Here is a 23,745-nt window from a genome sequence, read left to right on the forward strand (position 1 = left end):
GAAATGGGAGTAGTGGTTGTGTGTTTTTTTTGGCTGATGCTGAATAAGCTTGCTTTCTTGCATCATATGCCTCTATTAATGCTAATGCGCTGTGTTAGGGTAGCTAAGAATAAGAACAGGTGCATGTTTTCTTGCTTGTTCATCAATGCTAGGAGTTGGGTAAATAAATTTGAGGTGTTGCTCAAAACATCAAAGGCAGATGTTGTTGGGATATTGGAGACATAGTGTCACACAGATATATGGAATGTAGAACTGGAATTTGGGGAGTAGAATGTGTACAGGAAGGATAGACAGGATAGGAAGGGAGGAGGGGTTATGCTATTAGTTAAGAAACACATTAAATCCAAAGAAGTGCAGCAGTCAACATGGGTGGACAGAGCAGTGTCGAGCCAGTTTGGTGAGACATAAGTACTGGGAAAGCAAAATTGAGAGTAGGACTGTGTTATAGGCCTAATGACTCTGATGAGTATAATAAAATTGTACAGATAGTATGAATCAGAGCTGTACTACTCAATATGTTCTACGTTGATAATAATATTAGTAAAATAAGAAGAGGAGTTTCCCTCAATATAGTGCGTAGAACACTTCCGTATGATAACCTCCAGAAATTAAAACGGAAAAAACGAAAAAATCGACAACTTACCGGTACATTAGAGTAAAATATAAATAATTAAATAATCAATTTAACACAATTCAAATCAATTTAAAACAATTAAAAATCAAATTAACGCAATTAAAAGAATCTAACGAAAATATTCAAAACGATTTTCCTTCCTGAAGCTGAGAACGCTTTTCGACCGTATGTCGTGATCACAGGAATGAAAATTACCGAATCGGGTTAAACCTGATACTTAAATAGAGATTATTTGTCTTCGCGCATGCGCGTAAAGGTTCACTCATCGGAGATCAAATATGGCCGCCGAACATTAACAGAATTCTCGTGTAATTTAATTTCAACGGTTTCTGCAATTAATAGTCGCGTATAATTACATTGAACATTAAGTATTTTGGCTTCGTTAAATAAAAAAGTATGTTTTTCGTTAATGGCATGAAAGGCTAATTCTGACGCTGCTGAACGAGAAGCACGAACTGAGGCTTCATGTTGATTTACACGAATATTAAGAGAAAATCAGGTCGAACCCTGATAAGAAGAGTCGCAATCACCGCAAGAAATGTATACCAGATCATTAATTTGTGTTGCGAACGCTGAAAGAACCGAGCGATTGTTCAATATAATGTGTAACTTCTGTATTGGCCTAGCTACAATTTTAAATTCGGTATCTTTAAAGAATCTGTTAAGTTGTTTGTGCCACTGTTCAACATATGGGACAGAAATAAAGTATTTTTTGATATTACTATTGTTGATTGGTGTAGTATTTTGTATCCTATCCTTAGCTTGTATCCTAATTCGGTTTATTGTGGTAATGGAATAACCCCTGTTTAAGAATCTGCTAGTTAATATTTGTATTTCTGAGTCCAAAGCAGATTCCGTCGTTGAATATTTATGGGCATTAAAAAATTGATTAAAGATAATCGATCTTTTGTAGGTGAACGGGTGATAGCTATTATAATGTAGAAACATACCGGTGTTTGTAGGTTTTCGATAGATGCTAAATTGTATTCTATTCGAGTCCCGGGTAAGCGTGAAATTTAGAAAGTTTAATGACTTAGTATCCATATCCTCCCTTTCCAATGTAAATTTGAGTCTAGAATGAATATTGTTAAACGAATGTAAAATGCCGTGGATAGTATTACTATCGGTAATAACTAGAACATCATCTAAATACCTCCCATAGTATGTGATACGGGATCGAAAAGGTGTCAAATGTATCTGCTCAATTGTTGAGAGATAGATCTCTGACATTAAGCCACTCAGGCTCAAACCCATTGGTAATCCAAAAATTTGTTTGTATACCTTGTCTCGAAAGGTGATGTAGTTAGCCTCAACTAACAGTTTAATTAAGTGAAAAATTTCCTTAATAGGTAGCTTCGTATAATTAATCGGTGTCGAGTTTTTATTTAACATATCCCAAATAATATCTAATGTGTATTCAACGTTTACATTTGTATATAACGAGGTAACATCTAGTGAGAATAAATTGTCATTGTCGCCGAGTCTACAGTCTTTAAGCTTATTAAATAATCTATCGTAGTTCTTAATTCCAAATTGTATTACCTGTCTAAAGGGTTTTATAATGTTATATACATGTGTGGCTAACGATGAAAATGCCGAGTTCCTGTAGGAAACAATAGGTCGAATAGGAAACCCAGTCTTGTGTAATTTTACCTGACCGAAAAGTGCAGGAATATTGTATGTTCTGGACTTCAATTCCTTTAACTGAACCATAGTAATGTAGTCGTTTTTTTCGATACGTGGTTAACGTTTTATTGTATTGATTGACCAAATTGGTAAACAGTGCCGGGTCTACTTCACGATAAGTGGAGGTATCTGACACAACTGAATCTAACTTATTAATATAATCATGTGTAACCCCCCCACCAATTATCCAACGAACCGACATATCAACAGGTTACAAATCTTTCCTCATGTACACTATCACAGGACCAGATTTCGCTTTTATCCAAAGGACTAAATTATAATTTACCACCTCGGAAACTGCAAAAAAACAATGCGTAATGTTCCATAAAAGATGTATTTATTCAACAAGTTAACCAAGTAGTGAATAACATAAAAGAAACGCGACTTCCTAAATTGAATACACATGACAGTTCAGCTTTACGAGAACTTCGGGGAAATAAGGACATTATTATACAGAGGGCAGATAAAGGAGATACAGGGTTCGACCCGATTTTCTCTTAATATTCGTGTAAATCAACATGAAGCCTCAGTTCGTGCTTCTCGTTCAGCAGCGTCAGAATTAGCCTTTCACGCCATTAACGAAAAACATACTTTTTTATTTAACGAAGCCAAAATACTTAACGTTCAACGTAATTATACGCGACTATTAATTGCAGAAACCTTTGAAATTAAATTACACGTGAATTCTGTTAATGTTCGGCAGCCATATTTGATCTCCGATGCGTGGACCTTTACGTGCATGCGCAAAGACAGATAATCTCTATTTAAGTATCAGGTTTAACCCGATTCGATAATTTTCATTCCTGTGATCACGACATATGGTCGAAAAGCGTTGTCAGCTTCAGGAAGGAAAATCGTTTTGAATATTTTCGTTAGATTCTTTTAATTGCGTTAATTTGATTTTTAATTGTTTTAAATTGATTTGAATTGTTTTAAATTGATTTGAATTGTGTTAAATTGATTATTTAATTATTTATATTTTACTCTAATGTACAGGTAAGTTGTCGATTTTTTTCGTTTTTTCCGTTTTAATTTCTGGAGGGTATCATACGGAAGTGTTCTACGCACTATATTGAGGTAAACTCCTCTTATTATTTTACTAATAAAATTGTACAGAGAAATAGAGTGGGCCAGTAAGTCAGAGTGTCTTATAATGGGGGATTTTAATTTCCCAGATATTGACTGGAATTTGTGGATTGGTCACTCAAACACTAGCAACGCTTTTGTGGATTTATTGGTGATTGTTTTCTACAGCAGCATGTTCTGGAGGCAACTAGAGGGTGAATACTCTTGATCTGATTATCAGTAGTGATTTTTCATGTATTAAGAGTCTGTAGATAAAGGAACCGCTAGGTGGCAGCGATCACAATGTGCTAAAATGGGATTTACTCAAAGAGGTGACCACAATCAGGGGTAAAGGGGGGGTTTTGCTTTCATAAAGTTGACTACTGTGGTCTGAGACAGTTTTTAAATTCTATACGGTGGGACCATCCATGGATGTTACCAACAGTAAATTCAAAATGGGAAGCATTCAAAGAATTAATCTTGGAAGCTACTAGGCTTTTCATACCAACTAAGAAATATTGTTCAAGGTTTAGGCCTACAAAGTTTTTGCAGGGTTGTTAACGACAGTGAAGACAGTATGCTACTCCAACTGCATCTAGATAAGTTGGGCAAATGGGTTGAGAAGTGGCAACTAAAGTTTAACACTGACAAATGCAAAGTACTGCATATGGGTAGCAATAACGTACATTTCTCTTGGGTAGCAATAACCCAAGAGAAACATACCAACTATGTGGTACTGCACTCAGGGAAGTGAAAGTGAAAAAGACCTGAGGGTAATTGTGCATTCAGATATGAAGTTTGCCGAGCAGTGCAGACGTGCTGCCAGGGCAGGTCATGGAGTCTTCTCAATGATATATAGGAACTTTGCTAGCAGGGACAAGGAGGTGATTATTCCGTTATACATGGCAATGGCGACACCTAGAGTACTGTGTACAGGTCTGGAGGCCTTGTTTTAGGAAGGATGTAGAGTTGCTAGAATGAGTACAAAGAAGGGCAACAAGATTGTTGAGGGGAACAAAGGGGTGCTCTTACCAAGAAAGGCTTAAGTTCCGCAAATTGCAGACCTGGAGAGCAGGCACCTGCGAGGTGATCTGATTGAGGTGTATAGGCCTTGAATGGGTTGAGCAAGCTGAATGCTGATGGGATTCTTCCTCTTGCTCAGACTAAGAACCTGAGGGGGCCCAGTTTCAAATTGAGAAAAGATAGTTTAGGATAGATGTGTCGAAATTTTCCTTTAGCCAGTGGGTAGTTGATTGGTGGAACAGGATTCCATCTTTTGTTGTGGAAGCTAATAACCTAAATAAATTTAAGGCTAATGTGGATAGGCATTTGGGGCAAATGGAGGAGTGAAATGGGATGGTGTGTTTTTTTTTTTTGCTGATGCTGCATAAGCTTCTTTCTTTAGCATTAGCATTAGTAGAGGCATTTGATGCAAGAAAGCAAGCTTATGCAGCATCAGCCAAAAAAAAAAAAAAAAAAAAAAAAAGTAACATAAATAAATAAAAATAACCACTTCCACTTCACCCCTCTGTTCGTTCGAAATACCTGTCCAGCTGAGCCTTAAACTTATTTAGGCTATCAACTTCCACGACAAGGGATGGAAGTCTGTTCCACCCACCAACCACCCGCTGGCTAAAGGCAAATTTCCGCACATCTATCCTACATCTGTCTTTCCTCAATTTGAATTTATGCCCTCTCAGGTGATTTTTCTGAGCTAGAGGAAGAATCCCATCAGCATTGAGCATGCTCAAACCATTCAAGGCTTTGTACACCTCTATCAGATCACCCCGCTGGTGCCTAGTTTCCAGACACTGTAATTTGCAAAACTTAAGCCTTTCTTCGTAAGAGAACCCCTTTGTCCCATTCACCAATCTAGTTGCCCTTCTCTGTACTCGTTCCAGCAGCTCTACATCCTTCCTGAAATGAGGCCTCCAGGCCTGTATACAGTACTCTAGGTGTGGCCTGACCATTGCCTTATACAAGGGAATAATCACCTCCTTATCCCTGCTAGAAAAATTCCTATATATCATTGACAATACACCATGAGCTACTCTTGCAGCTCGTCTGCACTGCTCAGAGAACTTCATATCTGCCTGCACCACCACCCCCAGGTCCCTTTCATTCTCTACCACTGTCAGTGTAGTACCACAGAGTTGATACGTTGCTCTGGGGTTGCTGTTTCCCATATGTAGTACTTTACATTTGTCAATGTTAAACTTCATTTGCCACCTCGAAGCCCATCTGCTCAACCTTTCCAAATCCTGTTGCAGCAGCATAGTGTCAGTAGTGTCCTTGACAACCCTGCCAACCTTCGTATCGTCTGCAAATTTGGACATTAAGCCTGATATACCATCATCAATATCATTTATAAATACAGAAAACAAAGGCCCCAATATGAACCCTGAGGGACTCCACTAATAACATTAGTCCACGATGAGCAGTGTCCATTGATTACCACTCTCTGTCTTCTCCCCCTCAACCACCCCTTTATCAATAGCAGCAACTTGCCTCCAATGCCACACTGCTCCAATTTGTGCAGCAGTCTTCCATGTGCAACAGTATCAAAAGCCTTTCTAAGATCCAAGTATATAATATCAAAGTTATTCCCTGCATCCAGTTCTTTTGTGACTGCATCATAGTATCCAATCAAATTGGTCAGGCAAGACTTCCCCTTAACAAAACCATGCTGTGTCCTAGCTATAACTGAAGTCTTGTCTAGATGATCCTGCAGTGCTTCTTTCACCAGTGCCTCCATTAATTTTCCGGGAACAGAAGTTAAACTCACAGGTCTATAATTACTTGTGTCAGCCTTTGATCCCCCTTTGTGAATTGGGGTCACATTTGCACATCTCCAGTCAATGGGTACCTCCCCTGAGTCCAAGGAAGCTCTCATAATTATGGCTAAGGGTTTGCTTACCTCCTTTGCTGCCTCCTTTAATATAACTGGATAGATCCCATCCACCCCAGGTGCCTTTCTTGTGTTTATCTTCAACAATTTCTCCTCCACTTTGCTCTCAGTTATTACAAGATTCTCTAGCTTACTGCTAGAGTTGAATACACCTCTGGCATTCCCCTCGCTGAATAACTCCTCATGTGTGAATGTCGATGCAAAATATTCATTTAGTTCATTTAGTTCTTGCATCATGTGCCTCTACTAATGCCAATGCGTAGCCAGGTGGGAAGGAGCAGCAGTGCATAGCACATGCTTCTTGATTAGACCGGGGTTTGAGCCCACCACCACCAAATATGGAGGATGCGGAAAGGTCAGGGAATGACCACCGCATATCCCGGAGCAATATGGCCTTAGTTGCTAATGCTCCTAAAAAAAAAAAAAAAAAAAAAAAAAACTAATGCTAATACTTGGATTTCAGAAGAGCTTTCTTCTGTACAGTTGGAGTAGTATGTCATTAAAGACAAGTTGATTCTTTGGATAATGGGATGGTTCAATGGGAGAAGACAATGTGGTAATCAGTGGACACTGCTCTTTGTCTACTAATATTATTAGTAGTGTCCCCAGGTGTCTGTGTTGGGGCTCATTGTTGGTTTCTGTATTTATCATTGATGTTGATGCTGGTATATGAGGCTTAATGTCCAAATTTGCAGACGATACAAAGGTTAGCACATTTGTTAATGACAGTACACTATTGAACCGGGATATAGAAAAGTTGAGCAGATGGGCTGTGAAGTGGCAACTGAAGTTTAACATTGACAAATGTAAAGTATTGCATATGTGTAGCAGTAACCCCAGAGTAATGTATCAACATGTGGTAAGAGAATGAAAATGACCTGAGGGTATTGTGCAGTCAGATATGAAGTTTTCTGAGCAGTGCATACCATCTGTAAGAGTAGTGGTGCTTGTCAATGATGAACAGGAATTTTTCTAGCAGGGATAAGGAGGTGATTATCCCTTTGTATAAGGGATAATCACCTTATATAATGGTCAGACCACACCCAAAGTACTGTATACCTGTGTGAAGACCTCCTTTTAGGAAGGATGTAGAACTGCTCAAATGAGTACAGAGAAGGGCAACGATATTGGTGAATAGAACAAAAGGTTGCTCTTACAAAGAAAAACTTAAGTTCTGTAAATTGCAATGTCTGGAGACTATGCACCTGCGAGGTGATCTAATTGAGGTGTATAATGCTTTGAATGGGCTCAATGCTGATGGGATTCTTCCTCTTGCCCAGAATAGTCACCTGAAGTGACATAAATTCAAATTGAGGAAAGTCAGTTGTAGAATAGATGTGTGGAAATTTGCCATTAGCCAACGGGTAGTTGATTGCTGGAAGCAACTTCCATCTGTCGTTGTAGAAGTTGACAGCTTAACTATATTCAAGGCATAACTAGACAAGCATTTGGTGGGTGAAATGGGAAGGCTTTTTTTTTGGCTAATGCTATATAAACATGCTTTCTTGCATCATATGCCTCTATAATGCTAAAAACAACTCAGTTCCCTGACACACACACACACACACACACACACACACACACACACACACACACACACACACACACACACACACACACACACACACACACACACACACATTCTTAACTTGTTCGATTCACACTGTAAGTAATCGGAATTAAGACTAACAATCCAGTATATTGCATGGATTATCACACATAGCCAGCTCTTACTCACAGTAGAGTAAGATAATAAGCACTAGTGTTAGGTTAACATTTTAAGTAATCTCATTATATACTATGCATAAATGGAAAAATTTGACTTTTTCTGTGTATATCATAAAAAAATATTTTGGCTATTTTCATTATCTCTTATTGTTTAACTGAACTGATTACATGACTGTGTATAGTCAGCAATTCAGCAAATTATTTTTAATTATTTTAGAGAAATCACACCCTATTTGGAAACATATGGACCACTCGAGGTAAACCAGGACAACATCCTCGTATTCACATGAATGCTGCACGGTCTCATGCTAAAGTCTCACCGGGTAATACCTTGGATCTCTCATCCCCTAAGCATTATGCTATCAATCACATAAAACTTGCCCGAGATGCATTTTCTATTGCTACGCTTGGTCTGTCTGAGACTAAATCAAGGTAAGAGTGTAGCATTTTGTCACATTTTATGCAGTTATCAAATGAACATTTAATATTTATTTAAGAGAAAAAAGTTTTGAATTAAAAATATTAAAATATGTTTATTTTAAAAAGTGATATATTTTAAAATTGTCAGTGAAATTACATTTTAAAAACAGAACGATAAACTTTATTGCTATGTTTTAATGATTAATTTAATATACTTCTGTTGTAATAAATTATGTTATTGTATTTCTGTTATATAAAGTATGCTTTTCAATTTTATGCTAAATATTTCACTCTCAGTATAAATAATTTTGTTCTACATGGATGTGTTTATGGTCCTAAAACAGTATATAAAATGTTAAGTAATGAAAAATTAATATTATTAATATTAAATTTATATTAATATAAGTCTAAAAATTAATATTACAGATTACTGTAGAGAAAAAGTTTTTTGAATTTTGAGCTATACCTCAAAATCCATTCTGTTTCTATATTTTCCATTTTCCAAATTCATTGCAATAGAATATTTTAATGAGCACATGATTATCAAAATTGATTATTTTGGATATAATATTGTGAGCTATACCTCAAGCTCGATTCTATTCCTGTATTTCCCATTTTCATAATTCATTGCAATGCATTTTGATTAGCATATTATCAAATGTGATTACATAACCTGTTCTGAACATTCATTTAGCCTTTTTAAGGCTAGTAGAAGCATTACTCTTGCCATAGTTGTTTTTAAAATACTCTGACAAGATATTATCAGAAATTTCATTTAGACTTTAGACTGCCATTTCTACAAATGACACCTTATAGGAGTGAAAAACAATTGATATATTTTTTTGGTGTGTGAGTGTGTGAAGAATAGAGCTTAGGCTCCTGTCAGAAGTGGCAGACCAGATTTAACGATGTTTTGTCTTCAGTGCCAGTGGAAATTCAGGAGATCTGTATCTAAAAACAATTTAGATTACAGTAAAGTGTTTCCATCAACAGTCAATCCATGCCTTTTATTTAAACACATTTAGGAAACTTCATTTTGGAATTAGTTTGCTTTAGGTAATTGGAAACTAATATTGTTGACTTTTTGTACACTATTTAATGAAAGCAATTATTCTTTTGGAGTCATAGATACTGTTATTTAATAACAATAAATACTAGCTAAATATTTTGCCAATAGACTGAATACACCAAAACTGATACTCTTGCAGAAACTCATGAAACAAACCTGTTCTTGCTCAAATGATATAAAAAGGTGGTTGGGAACTCTGATATTTATTGTTGACTTCTGTTACGAGGGTTGTTTGCTGTAATTTCTGCCATCGAAAACTTGCAGCATTACAAGTCCATACTGATCTTCATTCTTCCTCTCTTACATTATAACTGATGCAACAGGACCCTCACAATCTTAAAGGAACAGTGCATGTTAAAACCACATGAAGTTATTTTTATATGACAGGACATGTAAATTGGCACGCATGCATCAGCTTTCTGTAAAGAAATGTATCAATATACAGTCCAACTTTTCAGTATTGAAACGACCAAAAAATGTATCAAAATAGTTTACACACTTTGCGGGATTAAACTGGAAACAGTAGAGGAAGAAAGAGATTTGGAAGTTACAGTGCAGCAATCAGACATGAAGTTCTCCAAGCAGTGTAGACAGGCAGCAAGGAAGACCCTTGGTTCTATCGATGATTTATGAAACACTTTCTTGTAGAGATAGGGAGGTCTTATAAGAAGGCAATTGTTAAGACCAACACTTAGAATACTGTGTCCGGAATGGAGGCCACACCTGTAAAAAAAAATAATAATAATAAATAAAATAAAAAAATAATAAAAAAAAGACACTGAGCTTCTTTAAAGTGTACAAAGATGACAATGTGCCTGGTAGGATCAGCAAAAGGGTATCCATGTGAGGAATGACTTAAAATGCAGAGTTTGGAAAAATATTGGGCTGCAAAGCTTGGAAACTAGACACTTTAGAGTAAAGCCCCTGGAATTCCTGCCATGAAGGGTACATTGTATACATCCTTTTGTACACAATAAAGATTATAAAATCTGATTGAGGTGTATAAGGCTATGAGAGAGGAAAGTGAAATGAATGAAGGTGAAATTTTCACTATTATAAATGATTCCAGAACTAGGAGCCATAAATTCAAATTATGGGGAAGTGGTTTAGATTGGATTGCAGTAAGTTTTATTTTAGCCAGCAAGTTGTTAATCACTGGAATAAATTATCTCCATAGGTTGTTGAGGCTGAGAGCTTGAGAAGGTTCAAAGGTCAGGTGGATAGATACTTATGTGAGGGAGAGTGTAAAATAGATAGTTTATTTTATTTATTTATTATTTTTAATTAACAACATTGTTAGTGCAAATGTGTTATTACTGCATAGTTGAAATTTTGAGACAAACTGAAGTTTGTACATTACACATCATTATTATAACATCTAATATTGTGAAATTATTTACAATGAGTAATATTACTGCAGTAGAGAAGTCTACTCTTATTTATACTCAATTGAGTATCACCACCTATGCAGCACCATTTTGAAGCTATTTTAGCCTCTCATTGGTGGGCCTGTAAATACTAGAGGTATGATAACTGATGATGTGTGTAGTCTCAGCAAGTGGATGAATACCATTAACATTCCACTTAATCCATTCAAGGCTTTAAACACCTCAATCAGATCTCCCCGTCTAGTCTTGAGATGCTGCAATTTTCAGAACTGAAGCCTTTCTAGGTAAGAGCACCCTTTTGTTCCCTTCACCAATCTGGTTGCCCCTCTCTGCACCTATTCCAGCAGATCTACATCCTTCCTAAAGTGAGGTCTCTGGACCTGTATACAGTACTCAAGATGTAGCCCAACCATGGCCTTGCACAAAGAGATAATGTTAAACTTCAACTGCCATTTTTAGCCAATCGACCAAATTTTCCTAGATTTTGTTGCAGTAGCTCACCCTGATGACCATTGTGAAGTACCCTGCCAACCTATGTATCATCTGAAAACTTAGACATTAAGCCTGATATATGTGGCCTAACCATTGCCTTGTACAAAGGGAAAGTCACCTCCTTAACTCTGCTAGCAAAGTTCCTGCATAAAGGTAAAGTGCAGCCATTATCAACCCACTGCAGGATGGAAGCTTCTTCAACAATTCATGCTGAGGGAAATGGACCATAATCTGCCACGCTGGTCCAGTGCAGGTTGGCAGATCGACCGTATTCAGCAGTCAGGGGCTTGAACCCTGGTCAACTCAAAGAGCGTGTGCTATTGCACTTCCGCTCCTGACCACTCAGCTACGGATATCATTGAGAAAACCCCCCATGAGCTGTCCTGGTAGCCTGTCTACATTGCTCAGAGAATTTCACATCTCACTGCACAATTACCCCAGATCTTTTTTTTTCCACTGTGCTGACCGTAGTACCACACTGTTGGTATGTTGATCTGCTATTACTGCTACCCATACACAGTACCTTGCATCATTTGTCAACATTACTGTTGTTAACTGCCCTACCCACCTTTCTGCACATTAAATCTGCATTCATAGACATTAAACCTAATAAATCTTCATCACCTGAGAGGGCATAAATTCAAATTGAGGAAAGACAGATGTTGGATAGATGTGTGGAAATTTGCCTTTAGCCAGCGGGTAATTGGTTGGTGGAACAGACTTCCATCCCTTGTTGTGGAAGTTGATAGCCTAAATAAATTTAAGGCTCAGCTGGACAGGTATTTTGGAAGAACAGAGGGGTGAAGTGGAAGGGTTTTTTTTTTTTTTTTTTTTGGCTGATGCTGCATAAGCTTGCTTTCTTGCATCATATGCCTCTACTAATGCTAATAAATATTGATAACAAGTATGGGCTAATCACTGAACCCTGGGGATTCCACTAATAACATCAATTTGCAAAGAGCAGTGTCCATTGATAACCAACCTGTCTTATCCCTGAAGCAGATGTTATGCTAACAGATCTCAACCATCTCCTTATCCACAGCAGTAACTTGTACTTAATGCCACTTTGCTCCAGTTTGTACGGCAATTTATGTGCAGTAGTATCAAAAGCCTTTCCGAAATCCAAGTATGTGGTATCAAGATTATTTTTTGCATCCAGTTTCTTTGTTACTGCACTATAATATCCCATCAGATTATTCATTCAACACATTGTAACTCGTGCATTCACACATGAATGCATGAGTTACAATGCATTCATGTGTGAATGCATTCACACATGAGTAACTCATGTGTGAATGCATTACATCTTTAATCAGGGAGTGCATTACTTTCTCTGAACAGATGTTAAGCTAACAGGTCTGTAATTACTCAGATCACCTTTTGATTCTCCTTTGTAAATTGGAGATATATTCGCATATCTAAAGTCCATAGGGACCTCCACTAAATCCAAAGACTCTCATAATTATGGCTATAGGCTTTCTTACCTCCTTTTCCACCTCACTTAATATAATTGGATAGATTCCATCAACTCCAGATGCCTTTTTTTTTTATGTTTAACTTCAATAATTTCTTTTCCACTTTCCTTTCAGTTATTGCAAAATCATTTAGCTCCCTGTTAAAGTTTGATAATCTTCTGGCATCATTTTCCCTAAGGAATGTGTAACTCATGTGTGAATGTAAATGCAGAATAACTATTCAGTTTTCCAGCAACCTGTGCAGGGTCAACCATTGACATGAAGTGGCCGAAGTGATTCAGTCCCTTCCTTCTGTTGTTAATATAAGCATAGAAGTCTTTGCATTCTTTGACAGAGACTTCTCATAATCTGCCTTAGCTTGTTTTATTTCCTTTGTGACTTGATTACAGACTAATTAAATATATTACAGGCTTCTGTATCACATGATAATTTATATGCATGCCATGCATTTTTATTCTCTGCCATGTCTCAATAGTTCATCTAACATCCATTTAGGGCTAAACCTTGAGCAGTATTTCTTCATTGGTATGAAAAGCCTAGTGGCTTCTATGATTATTTCCCTGAATGCTTCCCACTTAGAATTTATTGTTGGTAACATCATCATTTGGTCCCGCTGTACAGAATTTAAAAATGTCTGACATCACTGTAATTACCCTTACAAAATAAAAGCCTTTCCCTTTAACATCGACAGTAGTTATATCTTTTAAGTACATTCCACATCAGTACACTGTGTTCACCGTGGGTCTTTTACATACAGATTCTTAATGCATGAAGAATCGCTGATAACAAGATTAAGAGTACTTCTTCCTCTCGTTGCTTCTCTAATGTGTTGATGTAGAAAACAGTCATCGTAATAAATCCACAAGTCTTGCTAATTTATGTGTAACCAACCCCCAAATTTCAGTCAGCATCTGGAAAGTTAAAATCTCCCATTATAAGACATTCTGATTTATTGGTCCACTTTATTTCTCTGTATAGTTGTTTAGTGTACTCATCACAGTCATTAGGCCAACAGCAAACTCCTACTTTAGTTTTCCCAGTGCTTATGTCACACCTCAACATTGCATTGGCCACCCATGTTGACTGGATGTAATGCTTTAGATTTAATGACTCTAATGCATAACCCAACCCCTCCCTTGTCCTGTCTGTCATTCCTGTATATAATGTACTATCGTTTCTCGGCCTTTTGGGTAAGATCAAAGTGTATACATTGTACTACTCATATTCAAATTCGGCATCGCTTATGTCTGAGTGACACCATATCTCCGCTATTTCTACAGTGTCTGCATTTGATGACTTAATCAGTACTTCAAATTCATCAAAATTATTTACAATGCTCCTATCTATTGGTAGTGTACATGCAAATATACATGCACATGTTCTTATTCTTTGTTACCCTAATACAGCCTGTGTATTAATTGTTCCGCAATGACTGACAGCAGGGGCTTGAAATGCCTGACATCTTGGTTTCCAGGCTACTTGTTTTTATAAACACACTGCAAGAATTACTTTCACCTCTGCCTGTGGCTCTAATTAATCTACTACTCTGTGTATTCCCCCCAAGCTAGCAGTTTACCAACCCTCCTATTGCTGGCTCGATAGCATCAGCAAATATTCTTGCTCTCATTCTATTTAAGTGTATCCCATCCTTGTTAATACAGTCTTTCCTGTTAACAAGCACAGACCACGCTGAATAAAATTCTACCTCATGAGCCTTGTGCATTCTCTCCAGGGCTTAATTGATTGAACAGGCTCTCAACACACATTCCATCCTATCATGTTTGGGCAGAATTACAGACATTTTCAAATTTAATCCTGACTCATGAATTTTTCCCGAAATTACCTGTACTTGTTAAGTAAGCCCTCAGATCTACTTCTCTTTTTATGCGATAACACGAGCAAGTGGCTGTATTATTATTTGTTGTTCACATGTATAAACAACCGACAGTGTCATTTGAGTTGAACACATTTATTTAAATGGTTATATAAATAATGAATGTAATATAATGACTGTTAATCTTATTGAAAGCCCTCAAATTAGTTATTGAAAACTTTATATCTGTAAGTTATCATTGACATCAGTATTGGCAAATGATGTACGAAAGCAAGCTCATACAGCATCAGCCAAAAAAAAAAAAAAAAAAAAAAAAAAACACCCACACACAATGCCTACCATTTCACCTATTTATTTCCTGCAATAGATTTTCTTCTATACAGAAGAAATATTTTCACATCTCCAGTCTTCTGAAATTTCATGGGTCTAAGGACACTTCCATTAGCATTAGTATTGGCAAATAATGAAATAAAGCAAGATTATACAGCATCAGCCAAAAAAAAAAAAAATAAATAAATAAATAAACCCACTTCACATTTCACCTATTCATTACCCTCAATTGTGTGTCTAGTTCTTCCTTGAATTCATTTAAGCTATCAGCTTCCACAACAACAGATGGACATTTTTGCTCCAGCAATCAACCACCTGCTGGCTAAAGGCAAAATTCCACACATCTGTTCTGCAACTGTCCTTTCTCAATTTGAATTTGTGCCCCTTCATCTGTAAAGTCTGAGCAAGAGAAGGAATCCCATCAGCATTTAGCTTGCTCAATCCATTCAAAGCCTTAAACACCTCAATCAGATCACCTCACGGGTGCCTAGTCTCCAGATGCTGCAATTCGCAAAACTGAAGCCTTTCTTGGTAAGAGCACCTTTGGTCCCCTCACCAATCTCGTTTCCCACCTCTGTACTCATTCCAGAAGCTCCACATCCTTCTTAAAATGACGCCACCAGACCTGTGTGCAGTACTGAAGATATGGCCTGGCCATTGCCTTATACAATGGAATAATCACCTCATCTTGCTAGCAAAATTCCTCTATATCATTGACAAAACCCCATAAGCTTCTTGGCAGCCTCTCTGCATTGCTCAAAGAACTTCACATCTGACTGCACAATCATGCCCAGGTCTTTTTCATTTGTCTCTACCTTGAGTGTAGTACCACACAGTTGGTATATTACTCTGGGGCCCCGGGTGCATAGCGTTTCCATGGCCAAGCGATTCTCGTGCGATTAAAGAGCGTTTTTTGGTAAGCGACTAGATTCTCTTTTGTTTTCTCCCTTACTTATTAAACCTTTTCGTTAAGTAGCTTCATTTTCTTAAAAACACTTAAGAAGTTAGCATTAGCATTAGTAGAGGCATTTGATGCAAGAAAGCAAGCTTATGCAGCATCAGCCAAAAAAAAAAAAAAAAAACCCACTTCCACTTCACCCCTCTGTTCATTCAAAATACCTGTCCAGCTGAGCCTTAAACTTATTTAGGCTATCAACCTCCACCACAAGGGATGGAAGTCTGTTCCACCAACCAACCACCCGCTGGCTAAAGGCAAATTTCCGCACGTCTATCCTACATCTGTCTTTCCTCAATTTGAATTTATGCCCTCTCAGGTGATTTTTCTGAGCTAGAGGAAGAATCCCATCAGCATTGAGCATGCTTAAACCATTCAAGGCTTTATACACCTCTATCAGATCACCTCGCTGGTGCCTAGTCTCCAGACACTGTAATTTGCAAAACTTAAGCCTTTCTTCGTAAGAGCACCCCTTTGTTCCATTCACTAATCTTGTTGCCCTTCTCTGTACTCGTTCCAGCAGCTCTACATCCTTCTTGAAATGAGGACTCCAGACCTGTATACAGTACTCTAGGTGTGGCCTGACCATTGCCTTATACAATGGAATAATCACCTCCTTATCCCTGCTGGAAAAATTCCTGTATATCATTGACAATACTCCATGAGCTACTCTTGCAGCCCGTCTGCACTGCTCAGAGAACTTCATATCTGCCTGCACAACTACCCCCAAGTCCCTTTCATTCTCTACCACTGTCAGTGTAGTACCACAGAGTTGATACGTTGCTCTGGGGTTGCTGTTTCCCGTGTGTAGTACTTTACATTTGTCAATGTTAAACTTCATTTGCCACCTCTCAGCCCATCTGCCCCAGAAGAAGGAAGGTACCTTTTTCTTTAATTTAGTACTCCTACTAACTGTACTAACCTCTACGCTTGGCCACAAGCGGCACTGCTCCTGCCTCCCCGTGGCGGGGCCAGTAACCTGGGTGGTAAAGGTAAACCCCCTGGGCCAAAAGGAGCTAACATAGATACAAATAGTTATCCACCTTTAGAGCCATTGAGCTCAAGACAAGAGACTTCCGACATTGACCATGACTGTGTTCACCCAAAAAGGCTTCGAAGGGAAGCAAAATGTCAAAATGATATACCGAATTTCTTGGTGGTACCTTCGTTATCTGCCCAACCTGTAGGCAAGTTATCACCATTCTTGATACAAAAGTGTTTAGAGTCTATTGCAAGGTCACCAAAAATGGTGAAGCGAGTACAATCCAGAGACCTCCTGATCGAAACAGCCACCTCAAAACATTCTGAGCAGCTGTTAAATACAACATCATTTGGGGGGGCTGACAGTATCAGTTACTCCCCACAGAACCTTAAATTCATCAAGAGGTGTGATTAGTGAGTGGGACCTAATTACAGTCTCTGAAGAACTACTACTACTCCAAGAACTTAGTAGTCAAAAGGTAACAAGTGTTAAAAGAATCATGAGTAAAAAAGATGGAAATCTAACTCCAACTAGAACCATCATTTTAACATTCAGTACTCCAGACTTACCATCCTCAATCAAAGCTGGCTATTTGAATTGCCATATTAGACCATATATTCTGAATCCTGTTCGTTGCTTCAAATGCCAGAAATATGGTCATTCACAGCAGGCATGTAGAGGTGACTCCATCTGTCCCATATGCAGATCTAAAGAACATACTCAAGCTGATTGCTCAGCCGCAACCCCTGCATGTCCAAACTGCAAGGAAAGTCACCCTGCCTTTTCCAAATCTTGCGAGTTATGGATTACAGGGAAAAAAATTCAAAAATATAAAATAGAAAATAAAGTTACGTTTCCTGAGGCACGTAGGCAAGTTATGTTGAGCATGCCTGGCAGTCGATCCTATGCTGTTCGCACTAGAAACTATGTATCTACTGGAGCACAAACAGATGTATCAATTCCACCTAATACCTCAATGGCTAATTGGCTTAAATCTACTCTTTCAAATTCAAAAAAAGAAAATCCTCAAAATAAAACTAGAGAAGCTACAAATACCCCAATCAGTATCCCTAGTGATACTCCATCGGTCCCATATGACACAGAGCAAACGAAATCTGACACAGGTTCAAAACAAATGGAAACTCCCACCAACAGTATGGAAGTAGATGAGGGTTTAGATAATGGGGAGCCCATTTTGGAACTCCATGCAAATGACATCATGGATTCTATACGCCCCTATTTCCCGAAAAAAGATAAAATAAAACAAGACAGACCGAAATGCTCCACTTCTAAAAAAACAGTCAGACCAATTGACCACAACTAAACTCAAATAATGTCTAATATCATACAGTGGAACTGCAGAGGACTAAGAAGCAATTCTGACGACATAAAAGATTTACTGATTCAATATAATCCGATAGAAGTATGTCTACAAGAAACTTTCTTATCATCTCAAGCTTCACCAAAATTTACAAATTTTGGTGAATTTTACAAAATATACAATATATAGAAAGGACAGGATTTTGGAGTCTCCTGCTCGCGGAGGAGTAGCTGTGCTTATAAAATCAAACATACCATCCAGGCAAATTCAGTTACAAACTAGTCTAGAAGCTGTGGCAGCACGTATTTCAATTGGTATATCAATTACCCTAATTTATATATATATTTCTCCTTCTCAACCATTTTCAAATACAGAACTTGATAATTTGGTTATGCAACTACCATCTCCAATCTGCCTTTTTGGTGACTTTAATGGCTACCATCCATTATGGGGGTCGCCTGCGATTGACACAAGAGGCAAATTAATCGAAACATTCATGAATAATAACAACCTAACTATACTAAATTCTGGATCTCCCACTTATATTCACCTATCTACAGGGTCTACTTCTGCAATAAACTTGTCAATCTGCTCACCAGCAATTCTCCCAAGTATGACATGGTCAGTGCTAAACTATCCTCTAAACAGCGATCATTTTCCAATCCTTTGCTCATTACAAACACGGGTAACTGCAAATCTTGAGCACCGATCCACCTGGAAGTTCAAGAACGCAAACTGGGAGAGCTACTGCACCCAGGTCCAGTTAGACAGGAGTTATGTTCAGCAACATCCAATTGAAGACATAACTAACTACATTACCAATCAGATACTAAATGCAGCAAAAAATTCAATTCCGAAGTCACGACCTCACAAGTGCTCTCACCATATAACAACTGGTGGAATACAGATTGTTCTAATGCCAAGCGTGAGAAAAACCGTGCTTGGAACAAATTCCATAAGTTTCCTACAAACAGTAATCTAATAGAATACAAAAGACTTAAAGCCAAAGCAAGGCAGATTAGGAGAAAAGCCAAACGTGACTCCTGGATCTCATTTGCCTCAACTATCACCAAAGACACTGACCCACGATTCATTTGGAGAAGAATTAAAGCGCTAAATGGAAAATTCATTCGACCACCCTCTCCAATACTCTGTTGGAATGGGAAAGATCTATCGGCACCTAAGGAAATCGCCACTGCGCTAGCAGAATCATTTTCTACAATATCTGCTTCTGCTTCCTACTCCATCTCCTTTCAGCGCATCAAGGCAGAGGCAGAACGCCGCAAAATTAACTTCTCCACATGGCTCTCCCTTCCATACAATCAACCATTTAATATAACAGAACTCAAAGAATCCTTAAATAAATCTTCAAATAGTGCTGCCAGCCCAGACAATATACATTACATCATGCTAAAACAATTACTTGAAGTGGACTTCCGTACCCTATTGATCTTCTATTTTTTTTTTTTATTTTTTATTTTTTTTTTTATTATTAGCCATATGGTGCAAGAAAGCCTGAGGCTTATGCTGCACCAGCCAAAAAAAAAAAAAATTCCTGAGCTACCCTGAGAGAGAGAGAGAGAGAGAGAGAGAGAGAGAGAGAGAAATCACCAAGATAGAGAAGAATGATGATATACAGCTCAGCTCAGGACCCTGTGTGTGCTAAGCCCATAATCACCAAATGTGAGCCCCTGGGGTTAATTGCAAACAACACAAAACAAATTATTAATGCCTCTGTGGCAAGGAATGATTCTCGATATGCTATCCAATACTGGGAGCTTCCATCCCTACTGGTGTGAAGGTGGGCCTCTAATAACCAGCATGTTGGCTCTATCCTATGAAACACAGCCTTAACAAACGTGTTAACTCTAAAAGATCTCTGATCAATGAATAAGGAAAACAAATGATTCTCACAGAGCATCCAAGTCTCAATCTGCAGGCAAGATCAGAAATTGGCAAAGAGTCACAATTGATCATAATATGAAGAATGGTCCCAGGATCTCTACACCTGCACAATCCCAACTCAGTCAATCCAGGTTGACAAACCCTAGACCACACCATGCCTGATCAAGATGAAACAAGCTTCAAGTTCAAATAAACTAGAGCCAAGGTTTGTACCATGAATCCACAATCGAAACACAGGACAAAAAGGCAAAAGTTTCTCTACCTTTTTTAGTCATTCTAGCACATCTGTCAAATATAAAGTAATTCATCATCGAAGTGCCTCCTCTCAGCCAGTACATTTGTAGGATGATCAGCTATCCTCCAAACTGGGCATAACCATATGCCTAGAATTTCCATGGAAATGCCTCTTGTAACACAATACATTAGATCAGTCTGAATGACCAACAGGTCAGCAGACAACTTATCAGTTATTACAACACACAGCGAATTTGATGAAACAGCCTGACACATGGTATTATTCCCAGGAGAGCAATCTGCTGCATACTAACAAGGTGCCTTTTCACAGCAACTGTGGCATCCAGAAAATTTTGAGCAGTGAGTGGAGTAAAAATCGTAAAGAGAGAAAGTGGAATAACCTGAAATCGTTCAGTGTTTGAACAACATATATGATGAATGTACTCCATCAGAGCATACAAACTGGAGGTGGTTTAAGCATGACAGAGAGAATAGAATGACCAATGATTGGGTTGCCAGAAACAGCCCAAAATGAGGAAATAGATAACTAGGTGAATAAATTAGTTATGGAAGACCGTAAAATGAATATTGAACATATGGCCAATAAAGATTAGCCATGGGTCAGTCACTTTTCTACACGAGCAGTTCAGCATGAAAAAGGTGCCTTTGTTGATGGGTTGGTTATTTTGGTGTTTATTGGCACATTCACAATGGAGACCATAGTGCACCAGTTCATTTGTTATTTTGTTTCTATGTATGCATATTCAACTTTTGGTTTTATTTCATATAATTTATTTGAAGTTTGTTTTTCCAGAGTTCAGTGTTACAAGGCAGTTTTTGATGATTGGTTTGTAGTCCTTATATGGAACTGGAAAAGATTGTTTCTGGAGGTTAGTTGTTGATTTTGTAATGCTGTCAGCTTCATTTCCTTTTATCACTTTGTGTCCTGGTATCCAGCAGAAAAGCATTTCTTGTTTTTCTTTTGTTAAGTCTGTTAATATCTGTTTAATTTGATTGAGAACTGGATGGGTTATATTGTTTGTGGTTTGTATGGCTTGTATTGCACTTAATGAATCAGAGTATATTACTGTTTTCAAATGATATATGGTTCTGAAGTGCTCCAGGGCTATCTGAACTGCTACGAATTCTACTAATTCTTTTGGAAGTTATCTGTTATTTGATGCTCCTACATGGTTCTCTGATTTTGATCCATCTGTATATATTTGTACATGGTTGGGATATTTAGTTCTATGTTTTGCATGCAGTTGTTGAAAGTTGATGTCTGAAAAATTATTTTTATTCCAGATTTGTGTGGAAAGTTCACAAGTTGTGGAGTGGTTTATCCATGGTGGTATTATGTGCCCTATATTTGAAACATTATCTATGTTAATATCATACTTTGTCAGTAGCTCTTGTAGTCTAATTCCTAGGGGCTTGTTTGCAGTTTTGCTGTTCCTATATATGTTTTCCAATTTTGGTGAGAATAGGGATGTCCAAGTGGGATGGTCTCTTCTAGATCTTATCTTGTATGAGAAACCTCCTGAGGAACAATGGTAGTTCATTAGCTTCTGTATAAAGACTGTATTTAGGTGATGTGCAGAAGGCTCCTGTTACTATTCATAGTGCACTATGGTGAATCGGATCTAACAATTTGAGGGCACTCTTTTTGGTGGATGCAAAAACGAGTGCTCTGTAATCTATTTTTGACCTTACTAGTGTTTTGAAAAGGTTGAGCAGGGTATAACGGTCTGCTCACCAAGATTTTTTTATATTTTTTTTTTTATGTAAACCCCAACCACAAGAGGTATTAGAACCTATAGTACTTAGAACCGTGCTTGGGTTGGAGGTTTAGAAGACGAAAGAAGATATTTGTTGACATTGGACTTGAACTTCTGTAGACTATAATTCTCAGGAAATACATATGAAGGAAGGTTGTTCCAGAAAACAGCAGTTCAATGAATAAAAGAGGAAGATAAAAAGTTGGTTCTGTAAGTTTGAAGTTGGACAGTAAACTGATGTTGGCTGGTGGCGGCACGTGTCGGACTGTTTTGAAAGAGAGAGAGGGAATTATAGAAGCCAATTCAGAAGAACAGTGCCCATGGAAGTATCTGTAGAAGAGGCATGCAGCAGAAACAGTACGTCTATGAGACAGCGAGTGAAGAGACTCTGTTAGAGATGAATCATTAATTAACATAACTGCCCTCTTCTGAATTGAATCAAGAAGCCTGAGAGAGGTTTTGGGGGCTTCACCGCAGATGTGGGAATAATATTCCATGGCAGGGTGGATTTCCAATTTATACAGAGTGAGCAGCTGTTTGGAAGAAAAGTAACGCCGAGAGCAAAACCGAAAACCAAGTTTTTTAGATGCAGAGGAAGCAATATTAGTAATGTGCTTGTGCCAAGAGAGATTAGAAGTCAGGGTAATCCCCAAAAGAGATACAGTGAAACTTCCCTTTAACGGACAGCCATGGGGAACGAAAATGTGTTCGTTAGAGAGAAGTGTCCGCTAACAAGAAGTCTGAGGGAGAAAAAAAAAAGAAAGAAAGAAAAATCGTTAAACGTTTAATGTAAAATTAAATTAAAATATATACAGATTTTGCACAATATTTTTGTAAATAATATACATACAATTGTGCTATGCATATTATGACTTTATCTTAAGAAAAATATATACAGTAATCACTTATTTTCTTCTGCACCTTCTTCCGGCTGATAATTTTGTTTTCAGCATTTGTTTGGAGTGAAGAAACCATCGAAAGTCCTTCAGTATCTTCTTCAGTGGCGAAAAACATTTTAAAACGATTGATTTGTATGAGCACTTCTTCTATTTTCATCGGTGGTTCGTCGTTAATATGTACTTTGACAGAATGACCTCCTTCCATTTCTTCATCCTCATGAGGAACGTCTTGAAAAATATCGATGATAATGTCGTTGATATCTAGACCACCATCTTCGGTAGTGAGGTTCGAGTCTATATCTTTGTAGCCAGGGTCACTTGTAGCTGAAATATCGTACATTATCAATAGATGTTGAAGTTCTTGTTCTTCTTGTTGCTCCACATTGCTGTTCACAACTTAAATTTTTGCGTTTGAGAAGCCAGACTTTACAAAAGAGTTCATGACAGTTTGTTTTCTAATTGCGTTCACTGAAGAGGAAATCCATTGAATCGCATCTAGGATGCTGATTTTCTTTGCAAGGTCACTCGCACATGTTACATCGTTCATATTTGCAATGAAATGTCTTAAAACACGTTTTCTGTAGTGAAGTTTAAAATTTTTTATTATCCCTTGATCCAAGGGATGACACTCTGCAGATGTGT

General features: G+C 37.9%; 1 protein-coding gene across 1 annotated transcript in view; it reads left to right on the forward strand.

The window, feature by feature from the left end:
* LOC150090042 (muscle calcium channel subunit alpha-1-like) overlaps positions 1-23,745 on the forward strand; it is a 1,145,904-nt gene that overhangs the window by 1,026,918 nt on the left and 95,241 nt on the right. Inside the window, exon 42 of the mRNA XM_090389719.1 lies at positions 8,239-8,453. Within this exon, the coding sequence (XP_090245845.1) occupies positions 8,239-8,453 (215 nt within the window). The remainder of the gene's footprint in view (positions 1-8,238; positions 8,454-23,745) is intronic.

This window comes from Mastigoproctus giganteus, chromosome 2, assembly GCF_048544385.1.
Source record: "Mastigoproctus giganteus isolate SK-2022 chromosome 2, ASM4854438v1, whole genome shotgun sequence".
Classification (NCBI taxonomy): Eukaryota; Metazoa; Arthropoda; class Arachnida; order Uropygi; family Thelyphonidae; genus Mastigoproctus; species Mastigoproctus giganteus.